The 21,819-nt window shown below is 44.5% G+C and overlaps 2 protein-coding genes across 7 annotated transcripts; one reads left to right on the plus strand and one right to left on the minus strand.

The window, feature by feature from the left end:
- The first annotated feature begins 401 nt into the window (after window positions 1–401).
- LOC115548859 (inositol monophosphatase 1) lies at window positions 402–4,063 on the plus strand. Of its 3 annotated transcripts, none has more exons than XR_003977658.1 (9): window positions 402–516; window positions 684–789; window positions 886–1,019; window positions 1,338–1,442; window positions 1,652–1,697; window positions 1,838–1,946; window positions 2,613–2,721; window positions 3,194–3,468; window positions 3,774–3,943. XR_003977658.1 is itself a non-coding variant. In XM_030363738.1 (9 exons), the coding sequence occupies exons 2-9, from the start codon at window positions 727–729 to the stop codon at window positions 3,896–3,898; spliced, it is 843 nt and encodes a 280-aa protein (XP_030219598.1). In that variant the 5' UTR covers window positions 402–516; window positions 684–726; the 3' UTR covers window positions 3,899–4,063. The 3 variants fall into 3 exon arrangements, 2 of the variants coding, with proteins under 2 accessions (XP_030219598.1, XP_030219599.1); XM_030363738.1 differs by having other exon boundaries at window positions 3,194–3,345; window positions 3,774–4,063; XM_030363739.1 differs by having other exon boundaries at window positions 425–516; window positions 612–789; window positions 3,194–3,345; window positions 3,774–4,063.
- A 47-nt stretch (window positions 4,064–4,110) lies between these two features.
- On the minus strand, window positions 4,111–21,029 carry si:dkey-181m9.8 (uncharacterized). Of its 4 annotated transcripts, none has more exons than XM_030363737.1 (19): window positions 20,697–21,029; window positions 20,404–20,494; window positions 17,470–17,538; window positions 16,500–16,666; window positions 15,914–16,071; window positions 15,287–15,357; window positions 14,602–14,790; window positions 13,989–14,362; window positions 13,647–13,823; window positions 13,230–13,412; window positions 12,742–12,840; window positions 12,287–12,376; window positions 9,549–9,666; window positions 8,605–8,723; window positions 7,361–7,474; window positions 7,045–7,111; window positions 6,576–6,669; window positions 5,080–5,248; window positions 4,111–4,939 (listed from the first exon to the last, which is right to left on the minus strand). In XM_030363737.1, exons 1-19 carry the CDS (start codon window positions 20,739–20,741, stop codon window positions 4,790–4,792), a joined length of 2,544 nt encoding a protein of 847 aa, XP_030219597.1. In that variant the 5' UTR covers window positions 20,742–21,029; the 3' UTR covers window positions 4,111–4,789. The 4 variants fall into 4 exon arrangements, with proteins under 4 accessions (XP_030219597.1, XP_030219596.1, XP_030219595.1 ...); XM_030363736.1 differs by having other exon boundaries at window positions 13,647–13,835; window positions 17,470–17,535; window positions 20,697–21,028; XM_030363735.1 differs by having other exon boundaries at window positions 13,647–13,835; window positions 15,287–15,354; window positions 20,697–21,028.
- Between the last annotated feature and the right edge of the window lie 790 nt (window positions 21,030–21,819).

Genomic DNA, 21,819 nt, shown 5'->3' on the forward strand with positions numbered 1-21,819 from the left:
GAATTTGATGACACTTATTGGAATTATTTTGTAAAATGTCTCTTATATCAAAACTTACTTTTTATTTTCTGAATTTTCCCCTCATCTGTATTCTGTCTTCCTCGTCTGTATTGAAGACAGAATACAGATGAGGGGAAAATTCAGAAAAGAAAAAGTAAGTTTTGATATAAGAGACATTTTACAAAATAATTCCAATAGGTGTCATCTACTTCTATTTCATTTTTTGTTTTAGGGTAACTAATTTGTTTTTGAAAATATAGGTTCAAAAGTATTTTAATTATTATTATTATTTTTATTTATTTTATTTATTTATTTTTTTAAGAGAGGTTGTTATTTATGCCACACTCCATACCAGTAGATGGCGGTAATGCATCTTTAACTTGTTTGCCAACCGCCAAAAACCAAGACACAAGAAGAAGAAGACAGGGAAGCGGAGAATGGACTTCATCCTTCATCCGTCAGCTGATGCGCTTCATCCCGACGTAAACACACTCAGCTAATTACTTCAAGTTTTCGGTAAGGAAACATATACATTTGTATTATGCGTCTCCGAGCTGATTTTTTTTTACAACACACAATTGTAATAATCTCCAATTTTTTTGTTTTACAAGCTCATTCTAGATCAGTTAAGCAAAGCTCCGAAGTAAAGAATCTCTAAGCCCCGGGGTGTTTCTGTCTGTCAGGTCGAGCGTTTCTTCGGTGAAGTGTAGACCCTCACCCGAGCTCATGGCAGACCCGTGGCAGGACGCGATGGACCATGCAGTGGCCCTGGCCCGGAAAGCTGGGACGGTGAGACTTGAATGGTAGTGTAATTAAACATTATTCAAATCAGACCGACGTGTTTTAACCTGGTTTGTCTTGTTCTGATGCTGAATGTGTATGTAGCTGGTCCGGGATGCTGTGCAGAACGACATGAAGGTGATGTTGAAGAGTACCTCCGTTGACCTGGTGACCCAGACCGACCAGAAGGTGGAGAAGCTTATTATCGAATCGGTGACCAAGAAGTTCCCCACTCACTGGTAATGAGTCACTGTCCAATAACTTGCCTGCTGTTTAAACTATGTAACAGCAGACAACACCAACTATGCAGGTTACAGCTGGTAATAAAGGTTATTAAAGTTTAGCTTTTTATTTTTAATTCCATTAAAACTTTTTGTGTTCAAATTCAGTTCACTTTTAAAGTATGTCCGCTAGCTTACCTACGATTTAATTTATTTGAAATGCTTAGATTTGGTTTAGTTTTTATCAGTTTTACTGTTAGTTTATGTATTTCTTGTATTATGCGGTAAATGTCAGGTGCACACATTATATTTTCCTTTAAACGTCTTGTGGTGCAGCTTCATCGGGGAGGAGTCTGTGGCGGCGGGGGAGGCGTGTGTTCTGACCGACAGCCCCACCTGGATCATCGACCCGGTGGACGGAACCACCAACTTTGTTCACGGGTACGCCTTTTAAATGAACAAGTCCCCATAGCAACTGTCTAAACATTGGCAAAAAGGATAATACCGGCATGAACAAGGGACAACGTGAACTGATTCTACACACGCTTGCCAACATCCACAACCAATAACGTTATATAACGTGATTGTTGATTAAAAATGAAATACCAGAAATACGTAACGCTAATTCGCCCCATCTCCTGGGCTGACAGATACCCGTTTGTGGCGGTTTGCATCGGCTTTGCGGTCAACAAACAGGTGGGTCTGGGAGGAGAAGACCTCTGTTCTGTTAGGATGTGGGACCTAGGGGCTCACTGCTACCAGAATACTATATTAACAAACATAGAGTTGTGTTTGTAGAATTGTTATCAAGACTGCCAATGTCGACTCTCCCCCAGCTGGAGTTCGGGGTGGTGTACAGCTGCATCGAGGACAAGATGTACACGGGCCGGAAGGGCAAGGGGGCCTTCTGCAACGGAGAAGCCCTGCAGGTTTCCGACCAGAGAGGTGGGTGGGTGGTTGTGTGTGTGTGGGGGTTTGCATGTGACTCGTGAGTCTATAGTAACACACAATGAATCACCATAGATTGATCTTCTGAGAAACGCATGCCAAAGTAAAGGACCATTTGGGATGATTGCTAATATTATATATGCTATATGCTAGATGTAAGGTGCAAGGTTTTGTAGCCTTTTGAAGTCATGCGTTTTAATGCAACTTCTGTCTATATTGAGCCTTGTTTCGTGTATATAAAGAAAACGAGAGTTTGTCTAGGTATTTATAGAGATCCATATTTTTGTAGTTCCCGTGGAGCTCAGCCGAAGAATATATTTAACGGAAAGCTTGTTGGAAACCGCTGGCCTCCTGTTTTTACCGAAGGACCCTGACCCGAGTCTGTGGCCTATAATTTATAAATAAATGTCCCACATTCCTGCTGAGCCATCCGTGTCCGTCCTCCTCACTCTCTCTCTCCCTCCACTCCTCCCTCCCCTCTCTTCAACCCCCCATTTCAACCCCCCATTTCTCTCTCTCTCTCTCTCTCTCTCGCTCTCGCTCTCGCTCTCGCTCTCTCTCTCTCTCTCTCTCTCTCTCTCTCTCTCTCTCTCTCTCTCTCTCTCTCTCTCTCTCTCTCTCTCTCTCTCTCTCTCTCTCTCTCTCTCTCTCTCTCTCTCTCAGATATCACACAGTCCATCGTGGCCTCTGAGTTCGGCTCCACCAGAGATCCTGAGGTGATGGACAAGGTGTTCTCCACCATGAGGAAGGTGCTCTGTCTGCCGGTCCACGGGTCAGTCCACAGCGCCAATGTATTTTACAAGCATGTTATTAGGGAGTAGTTGGGAGTCGGGGGGAGCATCCGGCTCCTGATCCCTACAGGTCGACTCTGTGAAGGTATCGGCGTTCGACCCCAGAACCTCTCAGCTGGGAGGTCCCGAACCCTCAGGGCAGATGTTTTCATGTGATGCAGAAGAACATTGGAAAAATGAATTGAATATGGAAACCAGGAATCAAATCTTTGATTTGATGATCCAGGAATGAATTTCCTGCCATCAGCAGTATTTTAGTATTTGAATGACTACTACTTTGAATAAAGTATGGTTCAAATACTGTCATATTAAAATTGCTATTTTTTAACTACAACCTTGGACCTACATTACTTATAAACTCATCTCCCAAAATAGACTTGAAGTTCACGTCCGAGCGGTCTTATTGAAGGTGTGTCTCTCCCTGTGTCTCTCTCTCTCTCTCCTCCCGCCCAGCCTGCGTGGGGCAGGCTCGGCCGCCATCAACATGTGCCACGTGGCGGCGGGCAGCGTGGAGGCGTACTACGAGACGGGGATCCACTGCTGGGACTTCGCCGCCTCCGCCGTCATCGTGTCGGAGGCCGGGGGCGTGCTGATGGACGTGGAGGGTACGGCGACCCGGAGACATCCATCCTTATGGATAAAAACATAGAATGAACATCAGTGGTGATTGATATGTGAAGAGATTGATATGTGGCCATCAGATGGAGTTTCACTTATAGATAGAAAAAGTGAAAACACTTTTTTTTCTAACTTAACTTTGTTTATTATTTGCTCTATTTATCTTAGGTTGTTTTTTTGTTACGTTTAATGCCTTGGTCAAGGGCACTGGCAGGAGTGTTATTTACCTTAAATATATGTATTTTAGTCTGAGGAAACCCTCAAAGAACACCAATACAGAACCCTCCGAGCTGGGTTTCAACCCAAGACCTTATGGTTTAGAGGTGTTGCTTCTAACCACTGTGCCAGCCCAGCAGTAAGCCATATTGGTGTGTGTTTTGGTGCGGTTCTGACCTGTTGGTGTGGGTGTGTACAGGAGGTCCGATGGACCTGATGTCCAGGAGGGTGGTCGCAGCCAACTGCCAGGTCATCGCGGAGCGAATTGTGAAAGAAATCGATGCTTTCCAACCCACGAGAGATGACGCTGCAGCGCAGGATTAACCACTAATGCACCACAAGTCCTTTTTAATGGGTGTATCTGCGGGAAGACTATGTTCTGAAGCAAAGTCATTCAATCTGTTTGTATCTGATCTACTCTGTAACTGTAACTAACCTGAACTGAAAGTTTTTAAAGATTTATTTATAAAAGATTACTTTCTCAGCCAACTCCTATGGAATGCCTTTTCTTTTTTAAATAAGCCACAGAATCCGTGTTTCGCAATCTGTTTTTATTAAACTCAACAGTTAAAAGTGCATAGCAAACAGAGCTAGACAAGATGAGCAAGGCCACACTGGCCATTTGTTGGTCTGAACTGAAAGACAAAAACGATTTTTGTTTAAGTCTATCCTAAATGTTATGATAATGGACCAAAAATCCCAAAGAAACATTTCTACACGCCATAATAAAGTTTCAAATGATCTTAGCATTTCAGAGGTAACAGTTGGTTTTTGACTGAAAAATACTTCCTTTAACTTAATAGGCTACGTTATCCCAACCAACTGTACACGACTGTTTGACTGGTTGCCCTGGACAGTACGTGACGCGTTTAGCTGCTAAGATGTCTAGATAAGTCAGACTATTGAGTTATTGTTTTTCTTATTCACTGTCCTTTCTCATGACCGATGTAACACCGCCGGTTAGAACGGGGCGCTTTCTATTAGTTTACCGACACGAGAGAGAAGGCCACTGCTGAATTTACATGTTTTTTTTTCTTTTTAAAAGGGTTAAACATCATTAGTAACACATATAAATGTAACCACTTAGTGGCAATAGGTTTATGGAGTGAGTATAGCCTGGAGCCTGTGTTTAATCGCGTTCCCACGGCTGAGCAGCGCTCCCTGTAGTGACACCATCTGGACATCAGGTGGAGCCGTTCGCCCGCCTAGCAGCGTTTAATGGAGCGCTTTACGTCCTGGCGTCGTGGCCCACGTTTGAGACAAAGAGGCGGAGGAAGAAGAGATGCCAGGTTGTCGGTTGGTGCTGGTGCTTGGCTGGGAGGAGGGGGAGGAGGAGTCCTTACTCAGAGGAATGCGGGTCAGGCTCTGGAGGGGACACCAGGATCACTGGGTTACCAACCGATTCTTCAAAACATCACGCTTACACTGGTCTGCTGACGATGTCAACAGACCTCATGACTTCACCGCGGTCATGACATCATGAGCGCGACGACTCGGCCACTGACCTTGCGGAGGCGCTGGAGGTACTGCTGCTCCGCCTCCCCTTCGGCCCGCGGCGCCACCGTCACGTACCAGCGCTTTAGCTCCGCCTCCAGCTCCGCCCGCCCATACAGGGTGGCCGGGTCGAGCCCCGCCCGCCGCACCACCTCCACCAAGCGCTCCTTGTGGTGCAGCCTGAGAACCAGGGCCAGAAACACACACAGCAGACCATCAATCAGGACCAGAAACACACAGCAGACCATCAACCAGAACCAGAAACACACAGCAAACCATCAACCAGGACCAGAAACACACACAGCAGACCATCAACCAGGACCAGAAACACACGGCAAACCATCAACCAGGACCAGAAACACACACAGCAGACCATCAACCAGGACCAGAAACACACAGCAGACCATCAACCAGGACCAGAAACACACAGCAAACCATCAACCAGGACCAGAAACACACACAGCAGACCATCAACCAGGACCAGAAACACACAGCAAACCATCAACCAGGACCAGAAACACACACAGCAGACCATCAACCAGGACCAGAAACACCCACAGCAGACCATCAACCAGGACCAGAAAAAAACACAGCAGACCATCAACCAGGACCAGAAACACACACAGCAGACCATCAACCAGGACCAGAAACACCCACAGCAGACCATCAACCAGGACCAGAAAAAAACACAGCAGACCATCAACCAGGACCAGAAATACACAGACAGTAGACCATCAACCAGGACCAGAAACACACAGCAAACCATCAACCAGGACCAGAAGCACACAGCAGAACATCAACCAGGAACAGAAGCACAAACAATCAACCAGGACCAGAAACACACACAGCAAACCACCAACCGGGACCACACATAGCAGACCATCAACCAGGACCAGAAACACACACAGCAAACCATCAACCAGGACCTTCAAACACGGGGCTCACAGGACATGGGGCCGTACGGGCCACACGCTAGACCTGGCTTACACCACGGGGACCAAAGATAAGGGTAACGTTGATATGGTTTGATTTGGTTATTGGACGTACATACTCCCCCCATTGGACATTTAAAAACCCATTTCAGATCGGTAAAATAGAAAGGCTTGGGTTATTTATTTTTTTGCCTTAGTACTATACACTATTATAATTATTATTCTCATATTATTCTTAAGAGTACCACTGTAGTGTTCTACCACTCTAGCAGATGCACATTAAGATCAGCAGAGGACCAGTTCGTAATGGTCCTACTGTTCTAGAACTGGTCTGGTGGGCGGAGCACATGCAGTGGTGTGTAAACAGAATAGAAACTCGTGGACTTGTTTGTTTGTGGACCCTTTTGGAGGACTCGACCTCGTCAGAGCAGGTACTGGGAGGGACAAAACAAAGACAACAGCTACGGGAGCCACTGAATGCTTGTTTGGAATGGAATGGATCTCAATGACTCGCCAACTGCGCAACTTCAGAGTTCAGATCAGCCGCCTGAAGCGTGCTCTGGGAGACTCCCTACCCGCAGACTCCGGAGTGTTCTGGCAGCGCTGGCCGGCCACACGGCTCCTCCCTGGAGCTGCTGTCATCAGGGACCTCCAGCACCCAACACACTCCTGGAGGGGGCCAATCAGGGACCAGCTCAGAGCCTCACACTGCATACTGGAACATGTATACTGGCCCTCAAAGTTGTAATCATCAGCGTTTGGAACATGATATTTTTTACTTGTGTTTGTCTCATCACTCATTAAAAGTGCTAGTGAAAACAAACAAAATAGTATTCGGGTATTTCTTCTATGATCTTTGACTTGATTTAGAAGTTAACTCAAATCAATACCAACCCGACTGATTTCCTGTCTGTCCAACACTATGTGGTCGGTCTAATGTAATGTACATCAAACAGACTGTCTGCGGGCCCTGGGCCATTGAGTTGCTGTTGAACCCTGATCTGATTGGCACTCCAGAGTCAGGTGATCCGCTGCTGGGTTTACCTGGGGATGAGGACTGGGGTGGCCCGGTCGGGTCTGGGACCAGCCATGACGGGGGCACCTTGTAGCACTGAATCCAAGACAACATGGCAGTCATCAGACAATAGAATAAACGACTAGTTATTGAAACATTCAACGTGATTATGGATTGACTTATTATGTGTAGCTAGTAATGAATTTGTCAAGAGCATTCAATTAAAATATTTTTTACTGAAATAAGCAAACCACGTAGCAGCTAACACTGGTTCATTGCCATGCAGTTTCTGGTTGGCTCCCAAGGTGAGTGGCACTCATTGGAGCCAATGGGCAGCGAGCGTACCTGTAGCAGCAGTTGGAGGCGGGCCGCAGTCCAGTCCCTCAGGTGGTAGAGGCAGTTCCTGGGGTGGTGGGCGTGAAGGCCCCTGGAGGAACAGTCCTTGGAGAACAAGCAGTTCTGGAGGCAGGACACACAACACGCTGTAGCAGAGGCCTCATCCCCAACCTTGTTTAGACATTTCTGCGACCCCAACTTCTTACATTTTGTGCATCCGCTTTGACACCCGCTTGGTTTAAACCACACCAACATCTCCAAGTAAAGTTAAGGTCCCAGTGAACGTATCACACCGCACTAAGTGAATGGTAGTACTGCGCATACGGTAACAAACCATGTTGGTTCGTATATGCATCTGACCTTTCAGACTTCTGACCATTCAAATGATACTTGCAGTCATAAATGCGTAATCAAATCTCTATAGGACTACACGGGTCTATCAAGGTTTATAATGGTCAATCAGGTCGGGGTCTGGTTCCATTCTATTACCCCATCTCTATCATGGGGCGTAACACCCGAGTGGATCCAGGAGACCCGTGACCAGCACTGATCCCCGGAGAAAGGCATGTAACTGTAGGGTGATGACGCTGATCATTAGGATCAGACTACCAGGCAGGGAAACACAGGGAAAACAACGTCCAGCATCGACAGCGAGGTGAGTCAGAGCGGTGGAACAGCTTGCGGTAAAGGAGGATGTTAAGTGTGTTACGTGTGACAGACTGTTTCAGTCGGACTCGTATAAGACAGGCACGTCGGATCTCTTAAAGCAAAAACGTAGCCCGTTTGAGTTAGGCCTTCATGTTAATTTGTGTCTTCTTTTATTAGGCTACCACGTGTTGTATCCTACAATAATAACCTTTATTAGCAGTAGAATTGCTTTTTTAAAGTAGCAGTCTTCATTATGTTTGTGGGGTCCGTTAAATACCCTACCCCTCGCAGGTCCTGGGTCTTTATCCTCTTGGAAATACACCAGGTAGGGTCTGTTATATCTCGGAGAAAAATGGTTCGGTATATATATATACTGTATATTGTTTTTGGTGGCCCTCACCCTTCTTATTACCAAATCTAATTGGACCTCTGCACGAATTTCTAGTCAATCAGGGTTCGGGGGCTGTCATTCTAGACCTGTGAAGATCTCTACTCTATCGCTTATAGGTCAGCAGTATCTCTCGACCTCCTATGCATAAACGTAACCCCACAGTTTAGGACCCAGGGTACAACAGAACAGGACTACAAGCAGAACCAGGACTCACAGAACCCAGGATGAAGGGCTGGCTGCAGCTGCCACAGAACTCATGCTGACACTGGCTGCAGCTGAAGTGGAGACAGCCGCCCTTGGAAAGGTAGAAGACCAGCTGGCAGTTAGGACACTCTGCAACACACAGGGGAACATGGTTTAGGAGGACAGTCTGAAACACACAGGGGAACATGGTTAAGAAGGACACTCTGCAACACACAGGGGAACATGGTTTAGAAGGACACTCTGCAACACACAGGGGAACATGGTTAAGAAGGACACTCTGCAACACACAGGGGAACATGGTACAGAAGGACAGTCTGCAACACACAGGGGAACATGGTTTAGAAGGACATTCTGCAACACACAGGGGAACATGGTTTAGAAGGACACTCTGCAACACACAGGGGAACATGGTTTAGAAGGACACTCTGCAACACACAGGGGAACATGGTTTAGAAGGACAGTCTGCAACACACAGGGGAACATGGTTTAGAAGGACAGTCTGAAACACACAGGGGTCTGTGGTTTAGAAGGATAGTCAGAAACACACACACTGGGGTTTGTGATTTAGAAGGACACTCTGTAACACACACATAGGGGTACATGGTTGAGAAGGACACTCTGTAACACACACATAGGGGTACATGGTTGAGAAGGACACTCTGTAACACAGAAATAAAAGCTTCAACATGAACATGAACAAATGAGATGTGGCCATCATTTAGCAGAATGTGGTAACCCTAACGGTTGATATATATATGTATACCATTTAACACATCGATCAGGTTCATGATTTCTGAGGACACACCCTAACCCTAACTGTGTGATTTGGACAAAATATAGCAGAACGCCTTTTTGGATAAAACATTTATCTCCTTTCATAAGAGAAAACACGTATCTCCTTTCATAAGAGAAAACATATGGCTTCATCAGGCTAATCTTCATCAGGCTAATTACCTATTTTATTCCTGAGGAGGGCGCTGTCCAGCTCCAGAGACTGCAGGTTGTTGGGGTCGAACTGAAGCTGCCATCTTTTAAAGTCTTCACATGACACACCCTGGTGCTCAGGAATCCACTGTGTGACACACGCAACATGTTCATTCACAAAGAGCAACTGCAAGTAAACCTGTGTGTGTGTACGTTTGTACTGTATGTATGTATGTGTTTGTGTATATATATATATATATATATATATATATATATATATATATATATATATATTAGAGCTGTCAAGCGATTAAAATATTTAATCGTGATTAATCGCATTAGTGTCATAGTTAACTATAATTAATCGCGATTAATCACAAATTATTTTTCTATGCTAAATATCCCTTGATTTTTTTGTCACATAATTCTTCTCATTTTAATTCTCTTATCAACATGGTGAAGTGCATCGGCTTGCCTTGTGCAAATGATTTTTTATTGATAACAACATTGGCATATACACTGATCAAAACAGGACAATACAAAAAATGAGCCTATAGTGCAATTAAACGACTGCTTTGAACAAATGTCATTTGAACATAGCAGTCAGGCTACTGCTTCTTTGTTTTGAGCCAAAGAAAAAAAAAAAAAAAAAAATCTTTTTTATAAAAGAATTGCGTTAATCGCGCGATAAAAAAATTAACGCCGTTAAATTTGGTTTGCGTTAACGCCGTTAATAACGCGTTTAACTGACAGCCAGGGGTGGACTGGCCATCTGGCATACCGGGCATCGTCCCGGTGGGCCGTTGACCCAATGTGGGCCGGTCCGGTGCGCTATGTTTTCTTTTTTCCTCTCTCTCTAAATTCCCTCCAATTGGGCCGGCCAATGGGCTACAGAGAGCTAGCAGTGTGTTGCCAGCATCGACGCATATTATTGGTATATGTTTGTCATTGTCAATCAATCATGGGCTGACAGGCTCAGAGAGCCCTGACAGTGCTGTCAATCACAACACATACCAGGGTGGGCGGGACCTCATGGCATGGGCCAGAGTCGCGGGAGCCGGTACGGAGCTGAAAACGCCCGGGTTAAATGTTAAATGTTCAAAATTGACAGACCTATTTGGTGCCGGGGTCCACACCCCAGCAGGTGCTGCTGCGCCAGGAGACGAGCGAGTGGAGGCATATATGCTAAGTAACGTTAGCCTGGGGCTAGCTAGGCTACATTTTGAGACATGTCCAAAACAAAGTAGAAAACGTTTTTACATTGAATGTGATGTGACCTAATTAACTGCATACTTGTGACAACATATTAGCCCAGAGTTGAAGGGCTGTGACTGTTGGTAGGTGTGGTTGATTTTGTTTAAATAGGCCGAATTGTGATATTATGGGTTATTATTGTTCAGATGATTTGGCTTAGCTAGCTAACAGCTGCTAACGTTAGCAGTCTCTTGTTGCCATAGCAAGAGTAAACATTGACATGGACTAATGAGCTGTAAATAGAGATGCAGAATCAAGCTGTATTGTAGATACAGATGTGACACTTTGAATTTTAGCACAAAATACAAGTAAACCTATTGGAAATAATTAGTTTAATTTGCAATATTTGCCATTGAATTTATTGTAATCTTTCAATTCATTTATTGTTTACTGAGGTGATGACTATTTCGAGAGGAATGCAATATGTGTATGTTTAAAGGTTTATGTGAAGAAACATACTATATGTGTGATAAAATGACAATTGGTTATTCATAAATGTCTCTTTATATTCTCTGCTACCATCATCTCCTGTCAAACAGGTTTTCCTCACCTGCTAGAAGTTATTCTATGATGAGAGAGAGAGAGAGAGAGAGAGAGAGAGAGAGAGAGAGAGAGAGAGAGAGAGAGAGAGAGAGAGAGAGAGAGAGAGAGCTTCTCTTGACTTTGTGAGTTTATTATGCAACTTGTTTTGCCTCAGATTGAAACAAAAGGTTTGATTATGATTATTTCCTGGTTGAAGATTTTCACATTGATTTTAATTTCAAACATTTGCATATCATTTAAGTTAAATTAATAGTTATGCAGGTAGGCCGAATTACAGGTCTGAATAGATATGCATTCTCATATACATGTCTGTGCACATGTATACATACAGTAGATGTGCACATACACGTGTATGAGAAGTATATGAGAAAAAAATTCAATTCTCTATTTATGGTTTCATAATGACTGAGTCACCGTTAAAACAAATTGATTTCAGCTCTAATGCTGTTACTGTCTGTAATATGTTTCTATTTAGATTATTTGTCAGGAGAATTTGTTATTATTGTCCGAGTCTGGTTTTAACTAATGCTGGGTTACGATTTTCACAGTCACAGACTAATAACTGCAAGAGAGGATTTAGCGTTGGATCATGTGTGATATTTAACAAGGGTTTTGTAGTAGATATGGCGGGTGGAGATGCAGCAACAACAGGATGTCTGTTAACTTCCTGTTCGGGTTTCACACCTTTCTTGTCAGCAGCAAAAAAGAAACACAAACTTGAAAAACAAAAAACTGTACTATTATTCGGATATACAGGGTTCTTCCCGTTCGTCTCGTCCCACCCCTAGTGCTAATACTGTAGTGGGCTGGTCTGGAGAGAAAATGCCAGGGCTGAATTTTTCTCCCAGTCCACCCCTGCTGACAGCTCTAATATATATATATATATATATATATATATATATATATATATATATATATATATATATATATGTGTGTGTGTGTGTGTGTGTGTGTGTGTATGTCTGTCTTACAGGTGATTTACATCGGGAGCAGGTGCTCTTTCTACAGTTGGGACAGTCCATCCTCAGCCGGTCAGCCTCGTGCAGCATCCCGAACGAACACTACACACACACACACACACACACACACACACACACACACACACACACACACACACACACAGACACACACACACACACACACACACACACACACACACACACCCAACCAGAGGTGCAATTATGCAATTATGGATAATGGACAGTAATTGCATATCATTACAATATCCAATATAATATATATGTCATTGTCATATGTCATTATGTAATGTAATTTACAAGGATTGGACTTGACAGAAAAAGCCAGGACATCTGCACTGGACATACAATTTCAATGCGAAGATTTTTTTTGATATCACTCAGCACGTGTCTGTGTGTGTGTGTGCATGGGTATGTGTATGTGTGTATTGGGTTAAAGCGGTACTTACGTGGGCACACCAGCGAAAGTTGGGCATGTCCTGCAAGGCCCGGTCTCTGAGCTTCTTCTGGAAAAGCTCATGGCTCTGAGGCTCAAGGTAGTGACGGATCTGTCCATAAGAACCAACCAATACAGACCACATCAGTAAAGAAACAGAGGCAAGAGAGTACTAAGGGGGTTGCCTGGTGCTTATCCTGGTTGCCTGGCGCTTCACCTGGTTGCCTAGCACCTGACCTGGTTGCCTAACACCTGACTGATCTGGTTGCCTAGCACCTGACCTGGTTTCCTAGCACCTCACTGTGTTGCCTAGCGCCTCACCTGGTTGCCTAGCGTCTCACCTGGTTGCCTAACGCCTCCCCTGGTTGCCTAGCGCCTCTCCTGGTTGCCTAGCGCCTCTCCTGGTTGCCTAGCGCCTCACCTGGTGGCCTAGCGTCTCACCTGGTTGCCTAGCGTCTCACCTGGCTGCCTAGCTTCTGACCTTGTTGCCGAGCATCTCACCTGCGTATCCAGCAGGTTGAAGTAGTCCACGGCGTCCTCCATGCCCTGCTTGCCTCTGGTGTCCGGCCGGCTGCACAGCGGACACACCAGCTTATCGATGGTCTTCTCCTTGATGGCCGTGGTGAAGTAGGCCTTGAAGCAGTCCTCGCAGAAGGCACACGGGCAGTGGGTCATGGCGATGATCTACAACAGACACAGGGACATTGGGTCGCACGACAGCCGTGAGTTCCTCCAAAGTCTCCTCTGACCACAGAAACCATCCAGTGACGTGTCAGGGAGTCTGGCTGGTATCTATACCTCCTCATGAGTTGATACATAAAAATATCCAATACCCAACTTTTTCGGTGCAGACAGACTAAGGCAGTGGTCCATACAGGACTGGTACTGGGATTGTCCCGGCAACCCTGGGGGTCTCACCTTACTGAAGGTCACCTGCTCCTCGCAGATTGGACAGGTGTGAGACAGGTACTTGAGGGCGGAGGGGAGGTCCTTGTTGAGCTTCACGGCTTCCAGGACGTCCAGGGGCTGGAAGTTCTGGCTCTGCAGGGTCATCAGGCTCCAGAACAACGCCGCCTTCTCAGCAGGGAGCCCGTCCTGGAGAGAGACCTCCCGGGTCCAGACGGAGCAGAGTTGGAGTTTAAACCAGCATTATGTTAGCCTTCCAGCCTCAAGTGGCTTGTTGTAGCCACTAGAGACGTAGCTACAATTCTAGAATCTCTGTTCCAACTCCTCTAACTTCTTCCTCCTCCTCCTTCTCACCTTGGCTAGCTCTGGCTGCTGGGTCAGGTGACCACTTCCTGTCGTCCGGTGATTTCCTCTTGGTGTCAGGCGACCAGTTCCAGTAGTCCGGTGATCTCCTCCTGGTATCAGATGACCACTTCCTATAGTCCGTTGATCCTCTTCTGGTGTCAGGCGACCACTTCCTGGAGTCAGATGACCACTTCCTGGTATCAGATAACCACTTCCTATAGTCCGTTGATCCACTTCTGGTGTCAGGCGACCACTTTCTGGAGTCAGGTAACCACTTCCTGGTGTCAGATTACCACTTCCTGGTGCTTGATGACCACTTCCTGTGTTCAGGTGGCCACTTTGTGGGTCCAGCTGCAGTCTTCGAAACAGCAGGTTCACAACATCTGCAGGAAGAAGAGGAGTTGTATCAGTTCAGTTTACTTCAGACTAGGATAGTCCTGTAGTATGGGTGTTTTGACTCCCAGCCAAAAGATTCTAGGTCCAAACCCCAATGTCCGCAGTCTACCTGTAGGCCTCCATGAGCAAGATGCACCCTTACTCTAGTTGCTTTGGATAAAAGTATCTGCCTGGCGACTAGAGAGCAGTGAATAGTGAAGAAGTTCTGGGAAACATTAGGTCTCACCTGCTGGAGGCGTAGGCTGGGAGGGGGAGAAAGAGGAGGAGGAGGAAGAGGAGGGTGGGGGGAATGAGGGAGATGAGGGCTGACGGAGGAAGGGGTTCAAGCTCTGTGGAGTGCTGAAGTCGATCCCCAGTAGTTCATCTGTGTACGAAGGCCGCAGACCCAGCGCCCTGCTCGGCTCCGATTGGCTGCCTGGGAGGAAGGTCAGCCAGAGGTCATCACAATAGAAAGGGAAAACTGGATGTGAAATTTGTACTGAAGTACATTACACAGCTCTACACACCAAACACCTTAGAACCACATCTGTACACAACCTGTGACTCCCAGCTGCTCCTCAATGACTAGTGAATGATCAGTAACTTTGGATAAAAATCCACAGTGGCCACCGGTAGTACCAGTATAAAGAGGGACGAGTACAAAACATACTACCAGCAGACTACACTTTGGAGGGCTTCATGATACTTCTGCGCCAAACAGTTGCCGTGGGGACGCCTCTATGCTGGTGTCTGCACTAATGGTCCTCCGTCCCGACAGGGGAGTTATGTTTATCCGGGAGGAGAGAGTCAGCTACGTCGGGGGCCTCTAACGGCCACGCCGCTAACGTGGAGACCCACGGGGTAACCACAGCAGATGTTTCGCACAGAGGACTCCATGAAGATCAGCCAGGCCGTGCTATACTGGTGTTTACCTGTGTGGTGGGAGGACTGGCTGACCTCCTGAGGGCAGTGTGTCGTCACGGGGGACGAGCTGGACCCACTGCTGGGGGGGGAGAGAGAGAGAGAGAGAGAGAGAGAGAGAGAGAGAGAGAGAGAGAGAGAGAGAGAGAGAGAGAGAGAGAGAGAGAGAGAGAGAGAGAGAGAGAGAGAGAGAGAGAGAGAGAGAGAGAGAGAGAGAGAGAGAGAGAGAGAGAGAGAGAGAGAGAGAGAGAGAGAGAGAGAGAGAGAGAGAGAGAGAGAGAGAGAGAGATTAAGGGCCCAGCCCAATCACAGCGAGCACCAATCAGAAGATGGAACATTCTAGATCACCCATTTGGACAGTACTAGACACCTGGCAGCTTCTAGGTTTGAAACCCAATGTTCACAAACTACATGTGGGTGTCCTGGGTCAATATGGCCCAGGACCCCTACCTGCTCCTTAATGATCTGTGTCTAACACACACCATTGTACGCTACTTTGGATCAAAAATTCTTAGTAGTACGTGTTTCAAAAATGAATAATGTTCTTCTTCTGAAACGCTTAATAGATAGAGGGAGCTAGCAGGAGGAAATCTATAGAATAAACCATTCATGCATAAAAATATGAAAGTAACCCAAACCCGTGCTCCAGGACGCTGGGTACAGACGGCCCCTGTTGCCCTGGCGACGGCACAGGGTCTCCGTCTCTCGATGCGGGAAGAATCCTGGCGTAAATGGGTGTGACCTTCTGGAACGCCATCCTCATTTCATCGATGAGTCGGGTCAAGTTGGACACGCCCTGAGGGAGAGAGAGAGAGAATGTTTTATAATTGGACCTAATTATTCACCTCCTTTGTTTGTTTTCCACGCAAATAAAGCTTTTTTTAATTGAATTGAAGGCGAGAGATAGAAAGACAGACGGACAGAGAGAGAGCGAGAAGGAGAGGGAGAGAGACAGTACGACAGTGATAGAGAACAAGCGAGATGGAGAGGCAGACAGAAACAGAAAGAGAGACAGACAGAGAGAAAGAGCGAGCAAGATGGAGAGTGATACAGAGTGTGAGCGAGACAGAGACAGAGACAGACAGACAGACAGACAGACTGCGCTAGATAGATAGGTAGGTAGGTAAGTGAACCCTCATCACTGAAGTGGTAGTATTGCAGTAGACACACTACTTAGTTATTTATCAATGGGTCTCGGACGGGTGCCCCGCCCCCCTCCCCTACCTGGGTCCAGTTGCTGAGGCAGGGGAGGATGACGAGGCCCTGGGCGTCCACGAAGGGACATGCACTGTTGATCACCATGGAGACGGAGGGACGGACCCAGCATCTGGGCCAGCTGACAGGGTGGTTCTCATGGAGCCAAATGCACACCGGGGTGTTGTACTGATACTCTGTGAAAACGAGCAATTCATCAATAATCAATCAATCACATATATATACACAACTTAAACAAAACATGGCCAGGAACATCTGGTGGGAAGCATCCAGAACTTCTGCTTTCTTTATTAAGTACTGTCCAGTCTGTCTTTCACATAACACATTTACGTTTACATTTTACATTAATTGCATTCAGCAGACGCTTTTATCCAAAGCAAGTACATTTGTCAGAAAAAAGAGAAACAACAATATATCCTTACTGTCGGTACAGTGAGGATGTACATAGAAAAAGTACCAAGCACATACAATTGTTGGTTACTTTACAACACTTACAGAAGACAATACAATAACTGAGCATCTGACTGACACTGGCAAAGCACTCAACCAAAGCACCCTACAAAGCTGAGAACAAATAAAAACATAGGATCAATATTAGATTAGCTACAAAAAACATGGTGTGTGGCCTAGTTTCTACCCATGGAGTATCAGGGTAAAGTGTAACTTGTGAGATATTTGGATCACCCAGTTAGTCAGGTTTGACAAGTTTAGCTCTGCACTTCGTCCTGGCTCTCAGCTCTGCACGATTAGATCCACTCCATGGTTTAGTACTGATCCATCTTTCCATCATTGTCTACTTCCTTGGTACTTTATATTTGACTTTTGACATTCTATATCTCACTTTCTTTGTTTCTATATAGGGGAAACATTTTATTTTAGCATGTTATTATCCAAGTTGACATTGTCCTCTTTGTTATCTTTGTTAGACTTTTATCAGCTGCTTTGGCCAATAAAGTTATTTTGAACGGGTCGTCCTTACCCTTGTACAGGACCGGTATGGTTCCATCCAGGTAGAGCAGCTTCTTCCCCTTCTTCTCAGGCTTACCTGCTGTTATAGAACCACAGAGAGTGGAGGATGAGGAAGAGGAAGGGGGAACATTTCACGGTCTAGTTCAAGTCTTGTATTGTCAGATAAACAGAACAGTCAGACTGGGCACTGAAGTACCTAACTACCTATTCAGGGCACAATATACTAGACATTTACTTGAAAAAATTGAATATTCTAGGAATCAATCAATATAATGGAGGGTATTATTATACAGATATAACCAAAATATAAACAGTATTTACAGATCCAGTTCAGTGGGGTAGAGGAGGGGCCCGCAAGGCAAGCACGGCCCAATGTCTGGGGGCCCGGCTGTATGTATACTGCATGTGTATGTATATGTGATATAACGTCGGATAAACTAACCCTAAACCAAACATCTATATCTTGTTACTATAATCTTGTTCATAAAAAAGTACACATTTTGGTTTGTTTGGCTTGCCATAACAGTGTTAGCTAGCACTATATAGAGTTGTTTTGTTATTCAAAGTTGAGTAGTTTGAGTAAACCAATGGGTCTATACATTGCATGTTGATCGTTTTACTGTAAATCACTTATTGTTATATAGGCAGTGTTTCCTTAATTTATCTTGAAGCAGAAGTTTATAATTGCATTAGCAGTTACGCAATTGTGCAGGGTGTTCTGGATGTCTCTCGACCCATACTGCTTGCCTCTTCATCTCCCCCCCTAATTACAGCAACGTGGAACTACATCTCATAAGCTACCAAAAAACGGTGTGTGTGTGTGTGTGTGTGTGTGTGTGTGCACGTGATAGGTCTTATTCATGTTAATTTTTCTGTTTCCACAACCGCACCTCCGTGGCGAAAGGGCCAAAACCCGCGCCCAGCAGTGGGGGCACATGAGTTTACAGTACGCTGCAGCTATGTGCAAAGTGAAAATGATACACAATTATGGAGGTGGAACATCAATTATTGATCATTTAGGGAATCTCATGAACAAGGATTCATGAGATTGGCCCCAACAGGAAGTAGCGGAAGTAAAGAGAGGAACAGCAAGGGTGTGGGGTGAGTTGAACTGAGCACAGAGGAGCAGGCTGCGGACAACCAAAGTGATGAATGTAACTAGGGTTCATAAGTGCCTTAGCATATCATTAGTTCTTTTACTTTCAAGTCGTTTAGCAGACACTTTCATCCAAAGGGACTGAGTTCAGTTCAGCACAGCGCAGGTGATGTAATACAGGTCATGAAGGAGAAAGTTGGGGTCAAGGCATCTTCCTTCAGGTAGGCTGTGGACGTTGTGGATCAGACTATACAACTAAACACAATTCGGCTGGCAGGCACACACTTGAGATCTGTCTGTCTGTCTGTCTGTCTGTCTGTCTGTCTGTCTGTCTGTCTGTCTGTCTCTCTGTAGAAGAGTGCAGGCGACTAAACTTCTCAGTCTTAAAAAAAATCAACCTCAATGTGACTCAGCCAGCGCAAGTCACATTTTCTTCCCCATGAATCATCATATCCTCCTGAATTACATTTGAGCATCAAATGTTCATGTGACAGCCATGCACAATTGGCGTTCAGTAGCTTCCACTACATATATGCAAACTTTTTTCTAAATATCATCATCAAATATCCTTATAGTAGGCTATTAATAACCACCTGTGTGTGTTTGGTCACAGGTCACGTGATCTGAATGGATATCTCCTGATGGTTGAGTGTTAAAGTGGCTGAATGTATACTGAATCCAGTATGGAGATATTGATGGTTCTACTGACTGAAGGACAGTAAACTAGTATAATGGTTGGAAGAAAAGGGGACAGCAAAACCCACTATAAAAATAAAAGGCTATTGGTGAAGCCAGTTTTTCCGGTGAGAGTCACATTACAGAAATGAGTTACTGGCAGTGAAGTTATGCTTTTATACAGCGCAATGCAGTTGGACAAGTGCTTGACTGACTTGGAGAATGTTTGATACGTCTTCCCTTTGGGTATTCAAATAAACTATGATTTTATTTAACACTTTAACAATGTAAGAGAGTTTGAGAAGCCTGAAGCATGAAAGTGAAAAAATACTTTATTATTACTCGCGAGCAAGTAAGAACGAAGCTGAGTTGGTTTGACAAAGAACTGAAGAGCCACTGCTGGGTCCCTACCTATGCCTCCATTCTGCCCGTACATCATTCATACGTCATGACCTCGTCCCATGCACTCTTCCCTTACGTGGAGATTTACTACGCTGTTCACCAGCTCCTACCACGTATGGAACACGTTATCAACGCACATTGAAAAAGGTCTAGCTTCGGTTCATTCCCGAGGCCGTACTAGAGGGAGAGTGGTACCGTGTTCATTCAACATGTTATCATTAAATGTAAGAGTACATTTCTCCCATGCTTCTCAGGAGAAAGAAGAACCTCATTCCTGCAATCACTGAGACGTGTTTAACTGCCAGGAATCACTTGATGACCAAGGACATATGAAGTATTCATATTCATAAAAAGCGCTGAATGTTAGTAGGATAGCGAGTATTAGTGACTTTTTGTGTTTTTCAAATTAATTAATATGATTACAAATTTGACATTGGAACAATTATTTACATGTGTTTATACTGTGACGCACATAAAAGCCTAAACCGGCTTATCAGCTCATGTGCATGTTTGTACTTGTAATTACATTTGACTGGAACACAGTTGTATTTGGTTCTGCTTTCCTTGTATTGGGCCATATTGATTGCCCAATCAAATCTATCTGTCCGTTTTTTTCGTGTTTTCAGCAAAAACAATATTCCCGTAAAGATATAATACTAGTCTTCTGAAAGTGAATCTGAAATCCAGATGGCAGCATGCTCCCCTTATTTAAGCCATGGAAGACCATCTCAGTGTGAATGTGACCATCGGTCCCCAGAAGAGTACACTTACGATAGTAGTCCACATGAAGACGCAGGTCCTTGTAGACAGCTCTGACACGCCTGACGTCAAGCAGGGTTTCGTCTGGGAAGCTGTACTGACACTGGGAAGAAAGGACAAGGGGTGACCAGTTAATTAAAGGTTGAAATGTGGACATTGTTCTACATAGAACCCAGTCAGTAGTACATGCAATGTGGTCCTGCAGAAAGTGTGAAAGGGATGTCGAAATAAACTTTAATTTGCATTTTGTGGCGGGGATTTCTGTACTAAATTAGTTGAATTATGTAGTTGAGTGTTATCCATACCTCGGTCAATTTTTCTTGCAACAGATCCTCTGGGAACGATGACATGTTCCAGTTCGGAAGTAGAATAAATGTTTAGACATAATCAGCTCATCCGCCCGGCTAACATTGTAATGGAGATGAAGTTAGACACAACGCAATAACAACACTTCCGGGCTTTTAACGACAGAAAATCTAAATTCAAATCGCAAAGAACGATTTGTATTTGTAGAACAAACGTTACACTTCCGAATGTTTTTGTGGAAAATATTGTTGTGATCTGCTGAAGTCTTGTTTAGTCCTCTTTTAGGTTTGACGGCGCTCGACGCTGTCACTGCCTTGTTGCTTTCAAAGTAAAAGCCCGACTCCCTGTAGTTGGCTGAAGATACGTTTCATCAAGACGTCAGATCAGTCAAAAAAGTCAATTTTTCTTTTTATTATTTACTATCAAATATTAAATTAGTCATGAAAAAGAAGAAAGTACCCTCCTTACCTTTTTTTCACCTAACTTTTATTGCAGCTCATCTGTATGCAATCAGTCGATACAAAGTACATCATACAATCACATAATATATAAAAAAAGAATTGACCATTAGACAATTCCGACATATAATCGTGTTTTTCATTAAATGCTTTAATCTACTTTAATCTATGTTGACCTTGTATTTGTATTGTCTTTTATATGGGACTTTGAGTCTGGAATAAAGTATTCATTCATTCATTCATTCATTCATTCATTCATTCAATGCCATTCATACTTTTGAGTATCAGTTCTGGCTAATCGTTATGTACAATATTCTTACTCTACAGTTAGAGAACCTTCTGGTTATTAAGTCGAGCGTATGTCTTGCAATATGGGTATCGTTTGATTATATAATAGTAATCTTAACCCATAGCTTTTTTCCTTAACTGTATCGCTGGTTGATGTTCATGAGCTCCAGAAAAAGTTTGACTTTCTCTGTTGAGGAAATTAAACATCTGCTGCTCCCGGCTGTTTTATGATTATATTTTCTCTATTTGATGACTAAATGTTTTTTCAGCCTCTACTTTGTTTCACTGTCTACTCCCACACACACATTCACAAACCACAAGAACACAAACACACGCACATATCACACAAACACACACACAGAAAGACACAAACATA

Source organism: Gadus morhua, chromosome 8 (genome assembly GCF_902167405.1).
Source record: "Gadus morhua chromosome 8, gadMor3.0, whole genome shotgun sequence".
Lineage (NCBI taxonomy): Eukaryota > Metazoa > Chordata > Actinopteri > Gadiformes > Gadidae > Gadus > Gadus morhua.